The 8,537-nt window shown below is 33.6% G+C and overlaps 1 protein-coding gene across 1 annotated transcript in view; it reads right to left on the bottom strand.

Moving 5' to 3' along the window:
* Window positions 1–8,537, bottom strand: part of KIFAP3 (kinesin associated protein 3) — a 152,450-nt gene that overhangs the window by 64,134 nt on the left and 79,779 nt on the right. Inside the window, exons 12-14 of the mRNA XM_024742440.1 lie at window positions 1,920–2,028; window positions 589–701; window positions 21–186 (exon numbers count right to left, since the gene is read on the bottom strand). Of these exons, the coding sequence (XP_024598208.1) occupies window positions 21–186; window positions 589–701; window positions 1,920–2,028 (388 nt within the window). The remainder of the gene's footprint in view (window positions 1–20; window positions 187–588; window positions 702–1,919; window positions 2,029–8,537) is intronic.

An 8,537-nucleotide genomic window follows, 5' to 3' on the forward strand; every position in this document is an offset into this window, starting at 1 on the left:
GTGAAATACTTAGCACAGACCTGGTTTGAGTTTATCCTTGAGGTACGGAACCAGCTTATACTCCTTAAGAACCAATTCCCAGTCTAAGTCTGGAATGGTCAAATTTGCAAGAGTTCCTAAACATTCAATCACAAACTCCTCCTCTTCATCATTAGAGATTTGAGCTGCAAGGTCCCCAACATAATCCTGAATAAAACAGAATTTTAATACAAATTTAAAATATGATTTCTGCAGAAGAACTAATCTAATAATTTAACCCATAGGAAGAAAAAGTATCAAATGTGATTCTCTTGTTTTAATAACCTTGAGCTAAATTGCTAAGAGAGACTATGGTGGACTGGTTTAAGGCAAGCAAACTGGAGTGAGGATGAAAAGGTTAGGGATAGGGCTCGTGAAACAAAAACAACATTAAAACTTAGGTTGAGATTTCTAGGAGCTAAACTTACAAGTAAGTTGAAGAAAAACCAACTTGGGTCATGAATTAATATTTGACAAGAGCTAAGGAAGAGTTATATTTCCAGACACAGCACTTTAAAGCTTTAATTCTCAGGCTATTTTAATAGACAGAAAGCTAAAAACTATACTTACAATAAATAAATTTTTAGTTGGTCCATCATGCTGGGAAATGTTCCTAATCATTTTCATCAGCAATGGATCCTTGAACTTCAGAGCCCTCTTCATGAGCATCTTCAGCCCATTTCCTGATAATAAAAACAAAAAAATTCCCCCAAAAAGGTTCATTTAAATTTAATGATTTAAAAAATTTTCGGTTCTCAAAAAACCCCAATTTACACACAGAAACTACGTAAATATTAAGTGTACAATTAAATTTAATAAATGTATGCCCCTGTGTAATTCGTACCCATATCAGGATACAGAATATTTCCATTCAATGCAGAAAGTTCCCTTGTTCTTAGTCAATCTTAGTCCCCCAATACAATTACTTTTCTTCTTTTCTCCTCCTTTTCCTCTTCCTCCTCTTCCCCTTTTTCTTTTTTCTTTTTAAATACAGATTAGTTTTGCCTCTTCTAGAATTTCACATAAATGGAAGCACAGTATGTATATGAAATATGTACCACAAAGTTTTAAAATGTAAATACTTTTTGACCCATAAAAATTGTACTTCTAGGAATTTATCCTAAGAATGTAAAAATGGAAACATGAAAGATTCAGAGAAAGGAAAATTACTGTAGCATTGCTTGTAACAGAAAAGAAGTGGCAACAAACTAGCAGATTAAACTATGGAAAATCCTTTAGTGGATTATTTTGCAGCTACTGGCAATTATGTTTTATTAAAGTATTTAATCATATGGAATGATATTCAGATATTAACTTCAAAAAACATGTCACCATTTATAGAGAAAATCCCATTTTAATTTAAAAATACACAGAAGCATTGTACCAAAGTCTTACCTATGATTATCTCTGGATAGTGGGAGTAAAATTTTTAATTTTTTCCTATTTGCTCATTTGTACTTTTTATAATGAACATGTATACTTCTCAAATACGAAAAAACTATTGAGCAAACTCTGAAATATCATAATGTATGATGAATCAGTTTATGAAGATACTACAGAAACAAATAGCTAATACATTTGTATTGCAACATCTTACACTGTAACAGATTGCTTTGCAAATAAAAAGTTTTATTTCATCTAGAAAATATTTTTAAAAATCAAATTTCAATTAAGGGTAACTGACCAAATGGTTTATAAAATGTTACTAAAGGGTAAGCGTTTCTACTCATGATGTAAGAATATTCTGAGTCTGACATTTAAGGATTATAGCTATAATTTTTAAAACTACTTAAAAATAGTATTTACATACTTACTATAATTCTTAATTCCTTATTATCTATTTTCCATCATATGCCAATAGCATATGATAGAAGTTATCTATGAAGCTCAAAGGCACTAACCTTCACAGATAAGCTGTACGTTCCTTTTGTTAGCAGCTAGATTAATGCAGAAAGAAATGAGTTCCAAGTCAATTCGTTCATCCGCACATTCAAAGAGCATCTTCATTAACTAGCAGGAAGCACAAGACATATTTTACTCAAAAAACCCCCAAACACACAAAAAACCACAGGCACTATTTTATCACAGTATGTTACCTTAGATTGTATGTTGGAAATAATATAATACAATTACATTTTCAACATAGAAGTGGTAGGCTTTTACTACTGAATAACTGAATGCTTAATGAACTATTAGATGCTCAGCATTCAATATGAACTTCCAAGTACACTGGAGAATATAAGAGAAATATTACATAAAGCCTTTGCATTTAAGGAATTTAAAATGTTGTGTGGAAGTAGACCATTCTGAGCAATGAAAATAGCTTGTGCAAAGGTTACAAGGCAGGAAAAAAAGTCATTCTTCTGAAGAATTAAGAGAAGGCAAGCATGGTTGGAGTGAGGGAAATAGTGTTAAGAGATAAGGTAAAAGTCAGATCACGCAGGATTCTGAAGTACACGTTAAGGATTTTGGGCTTCATCCTAAGGTAAATGGGAAGACATTAAAGGCTTCCAAATAAGGAAAGTGTCAGGATAAGATTTACATTTTGAAAAAATCTGGTCAATGTAGGAAATAGACTGAAGTAGGATAGGAAAATGTGGCAAAACCATCTAAGAGGCTAGTGGAAAAGTCGAGGTATGATGATGGCTGCCTGGACTAGGTAGAGCAGTGGGGATAGAGACAAAAAGGATGGCTCAGAGATATATTTAGGAAAGAGAATCAAACTGGGATTTAATAACTGACTAGATGTTGGGGTTAAGGGAGAGGAAGGGTCAAAGATGACTCACAGGTTTCTGCCCTAAACAACAACATGGATGGTGGTGCTAACATTTACCAAAAGACAGAAACCAAAGTAGGAGAAAACTTTAAAGGGAAGACAGTAATTTTGGTTTTGGACATGCTGAATTTAAGCTGCCTATGTGACAGTCTAGTGCAGATAGTCAGTAAAAGTTATAAACACAAGTTTAGGAGACATGATTGGACTGAAGGTATAATTTTAGGAATTGCCATTCATGGTTGATAACTGAACCTGTAAAGCTGGACCCAATCATTTGGGAGTGTGTATAAAATAAGAAACGAACTCTACTTAATGATAAGAGAAAGGGAAGGAACTTCCCTGGTGGCCCAGTGGTTAAGAATCCATCTGCCAATGCAGGGGACACGGGTTCCAGCCCTGGTCCGGGAAGATCCCACATGCTGTGGAGCAACTAAGCCCGTGCGCCACAACTACTAAGCCTGAGCTCTAGAGCCCAAAAGCCACAACTACTGAGCCCGTGCACCACAACTACGGAAGCCCACATGCCTAGAGCCCCTGTTCCACAACAAGAGAAGACGCTGCAATGAGAAGCCCACACACTGCAACAAAGAATAGTCCCCACTCGCTGCAACTAGAGAAAGCCTGTGTGCAGCAACAAAGACCCAACCCAGACAAAAGTCAATCAATCAATCAATTAATCAATTAATTTAAAAAAAAGAGAGAGAGAAAGGGAAGATGGGTCTGAGAAGCAGCAGACAGAAAAGTAGGAAGAAAAAGGCAGGCCACTTATGCCATTTAGCAGTAATCTATATTTGTCATGATGAGAGATAGTTGCTATGTAATAAAGGAGAAATGAACAAACCTTAAGCTATACTTTTGAGAAGCTTGTCTACTATTATTGGTAAATAGCAAATTAACTTAGTGCATATTATATAAATATATTTTTCTCTTAGTCAAATTGCTAACAACATATGGAAGTCAATCCTAAAATTTATAACCTAAAAATTTCTTATGTTTTATCTCGGCGGATACCTTTTTAGATCAACATACCTTTGTTGACTGATTAGACCCTATTTTGTTAAATCTTGTTTTGGTTATTCTCTATGTTAGTTCCAAATAACTTCTAAGTTTCAAAAAGGCTACATGGTGAACACACAAAAATTAATCTTATTTCTGTATGCTAGCAATGAACAACCGGAAACCAAAATTTAAAAAGCAAATCCACTCACAATTGCTCCCCAAAATACTTAGATATAATTCTAACAAAACTATATGTATATATATAAAATTCACTATTTGCTGAGAACTACAAAAACACTATAGCTGGTGAATGGTTGGCATGTATCATGCCTTTTCCCAGAGAGCACTTCTTTAACACCAATGTTGCTGCTAGTGGATTTAATCACTAACACTTAATAATGTTGTAGAACAAAAAAATTCTATGGCAAAGATAAAATAATCTTAATTTATTGGATATACTTTTAACAGATTTTGCTACCTATTAACTAACTGCCAACTAAAATTAAATTACAAATTAATAAAAATGTAGGTGACAATCCGCTAAAAATGTAAATATATACAGTATGTTTTTCACATTCTAATCAAAAACCCATTATAGATTTCTTCCAAACTTCTAATACAAGAAGCTTTTTAAAAATAACAAAAGTGTGTTTGTTACATCAATGCAATTTTTAGCAAGGCAAAATATCCGTTGCTGTTTACTTGAAATTAACCTTGTAGTATGAAATTTGCCCTTAAGAATGGTGTTACAGGGTGATTTGTTAGAAGCTGAGGGTTTTTGCCTTGTTTTTGTAATTTCCACATTAAGTCCTGTGATGAAATATTCAGGAGCTAGCTTTTTAAAAAAATAATGCATGGTTTAAAACCTTATCCAACACCTACATCCCCAAATCAAGAGAAATCAGGACTAAGTGTGAATGAAATACATCATGATATAGAGTTAGCTTTTCCTAATAAGAGAAACATTTCAATTTTAAAGTGTTCACATTTTAAAATAATAGTTTAGTACAAGCTCTACGTGCAACACTGTCTTTGACTGCTACCCATAGCACTTCAGAAGTAAGTGTAATTGCTGACAACTAGGAAATACTAAAACTAGATTTGTTCTGTTTTAACTATGTCCATTGTCATCTTTTACTAATTTAACAGGAAGGCACTAAAAGGCTTCAGCCTGTGCAATGAAGAGGCAATAGTGTTCAATCAGACAAGTCCCATATTGAGTATCAGATACCAAAGACCCAGGACTGAAATCACTGTGTCTAGACTCTCTGGCACCTGACTTCACTTATTTACCAGTGACCAGAGGCCAACCCCTACAGCTCTCTGTATTCACATACACCTCTGCCACCCCCACCCCCCTACCCAAACATCTTTGAATGATTATGGCAGAACTTTGCATGCCTCAGGAATCTCTTCTGACTGGCTACTCCCTAACTCTGCTGTTTGAAGTGATGCTCTGGTTTCTGAACTTCAGCAGATAATGGCAGGCAGGAGCAAAGGGGGCTGTCAGAAAGGACGTTTACCAGCATTCAGCTCAAAAGAAGCGTGTAGATCAAAGAGGGGCCAAATAGGACAACTGTGGTAGAAAACATGTGGATTACTATGAAGATTCTTGCACACTGTTCTAGGTAAAATGTTAAATAACACCATGACATCATTACCTAAACATGTACTTTGGCCATTCTATTACCAATAAATACTTTCATAAGCATCTGGATGGCATTTGCACCTATTTAAACAAAACATGCATCTTAGAGGTCTAAATAACAATGAACTGTTAATGTGTACTCTTAACTATTATTAGAATACAACCATTAACTCCTGGTTATCCCCAAGTACGCTTACCTGGAACAATTCACCCACTGAGACCATTAAGATCATACACAAAGACAGACTTGCCCTGACCCCCAAGTTTTACAAAATAGTGTCATAATAGAGGGAAAAAATGAGAATATATTGGATAATTAGAGGCAATAAAGTACAAAAGAAGCAAAGCAACATAATATTGGGAGAGATTATGAGCCATGTTGACTTTATAACATCTACTCTAAATGTTAAATATTTTACAAAAGTGAGCTCTAATTATAGGCTTATGTTAGAGCATCTCACAGTCTATTTCCACCAAAGCCCAGCTCTTTAAGAATGAGAAATCAATAGAATCATTTTTCCCCCAAAAGACCATGATCATGCACTAGATACAGCCTCTTAAGGTTAATCAAATTTATGAAATGCTATTCCATGAGCCCAATGTTAACACACTGTTTATTTGGACTAATAAAATTCTGATGAAATTTTAAAAAGTATAGGTTTATCCTATAAAACACATATAAGAAAGGGAGTATTTAAATTGGACTCTGAGTGGTTCCAAAATAATGAGAAGCATTTACAAATGGCACCTTATTTTTGTACAGTGTTTCACAGTTTATAAAGTTCCTTTACATATGTATCTAATGGAATTAAAGAATATGACCATATCCCACATTTTTTTGATCACTGAAATGAATATGAATGACAATGGAACCACTGCTTTCTTACTTTCAAAGTTACTTTAGGCTTCTCATTTGAAAAATTCATTTGTAATACTTGACAATATTTACTAAACAAAAATTAATGTGCATAATTTCAAAGTGAACAGAGTATTACATTAATATTCCAAACTTCAGATATAGTTTTATTTAACAAGCTCGGAAATTTCAATGTAATCCCAAATTTGCTTTCCATGATTCTTTTATTTTACAATGTATTTTTACAATTGGTACTGGGTGCCAATCAAACCATGTCAACTTTTCCCCAAATATGCCAAAGTTGAGCCTTACAAAGTACAAGTTATAGGCTGGATAGCACTTTAGGAACAAACATACTATTCTAGAGTACCATTTGGTTTCTCAAAATATGGCCTAATACTAAAAAGTTTCAGGATGTTTACAACATAATTTGATAACATACCCTCACTATTCCCACCAGGGTTGAGCTTTAAAAACAAAATATAATAAACTAAAACCCCAAAACATTGACCATTGAATGAATTTTGAAGGATTTTGTTCATGAAATACAGACCATAAATGTTCTGAAAACCCCACTGCAGAAATGTTTGATGTTAGAAAATTATCTGGCAAGGAAACATGCATGAATGTTGTCCTTGAAAAGGTACAGGAGAATTTTCTACAAAGTCTTCAACTGCAATAATAATAATGTTTCAAAAGTAACTTAAACAGGCTTTTATTTCTGATTATTTATTGAAAATAAAGTTTCACGTTTTATGTTTGAGATTGTAAATTCTAGGGTATAGAGGGAAGGGTAACTCCAAATTAAATATTTAACAAAAAAAGTTTTCCATCTCTTTTTAGTGTACATTTATTTCTCTTTTATTTAATGTTATTCTCTTTAAAATCTAATCTAGATAAAAACAGTCAATCTAAACAAAAATATTATTCTTTTATCACTGCTTTCCAATTCATATCCTGTAGTCAATGAAGTTCTGACATTAAATGGGATTGGAAAAGGAACACCCTTTGAAACTGTGAAGCAAAACCCCTTGGAACATATGAAGTGAGACTGTAGCAAATCACCTGTAATCTCCCTTTGACATGGCTACTCTTTTATTGACAACTTGTTTGACAAAGAGTTTGATTACACTTTGTATCGGCTGTAGTGTGACATGTGTTATCTCTATAAGAAGCCTTGCCTTGTTAGATAAAATATGCTGCATATTTGAAGGATGTCTACTTTCTGTAAACAAGCATAATTAGTTTATCCCCTGGTATAAAAGCCTAAGAAATTATCCTTGAGAGTTTATCAGTTTTTTAATTGCATGTAGATAAAGTATTAAAATTCTGGAACAGCAAATTCAATTTTTAGAACCGGGTTATTAATTTGGGATGAATAGAAGGATTAATAAGAATTAATAAAAAGAAAAACTATGGCCTGTTTTTTACTACATAATAATTATTACTACTATTATTAGTAATAATAATTAATTATAGTAGTAATAAATATTAATAAATATTAGTAATACATATTAATTATTACTATTAATCTTAAAATAATATACATTTAATAACTTATATTAGGCTAATAAGGAATTATGTAGTAGGAGTCTTAAGAGGATTACTTTAATAAGTATGACTTACTATACATATTCTTCTAAAGTGTCTTTTAAAAGTGTTATTTTTATTGTATAGTATACATCCTGTGATTTTGCTTTTTCTATTTTAGAAAGCCGTATTATAAAAATAATATTAAAAATCAGCCTAACTAGTGTTCCAATCATCAGATATTATTCAAATTAGTAGAGCTCAGTTTAATGAAGATTAATGGCAAAATAGTGATTCCATGAATGTAAATTCCCTAAGAGTAAAATTACACATGTATATCCCTGGTGGCACAGTGGTTGAGAGTCTGCCTGCTGATGCAGGGGACACGGGTTCGGGCCCTGGTCCGGGAGGATCCCACATGCCGCGGAGCGGCTGGGCCCGTGAGCCATGGCCGCTGAGCCTGCGCATCTGGAGCCTGTGCTCCGCGAGGGGAGAGGCCACAACAGTGAGAGGCCCGCGTACCGCAAAAAAAAAAAAAAATTACACATGTATAGAATCTCCACCATTATAGTCTATGAAAAAAAATCACTAAACTCCTTCAAGACAAATAAACCGAACATATGAAATATATCAAGCAACTGAGTTATAGCAAAAATCTTTCTTGAGAGCAGTGCTATAAAAATAAAAGTTGTTTTTTTTTTTTTTTTTTG

The sequence above is a fragment of the Neophocaena asiaeorientalis genome, unplaced genomic scaffold (assembly GCF_003031525.2).
Source record: "Neophocaena asiaeorientalis asiaeorientalis breed wild unplaced genomic scaffold, Neophocaena_asiaeorientalis_V1.1 scaffold99, whole genome shotgun sequence".
Lineage (NCBI taxonomy): Eukaryota > Metazoa > Chordata > Mammalia > Artiodactyla > Phocoenidae > Neophocaena > Neophocaena asiaeorientalis.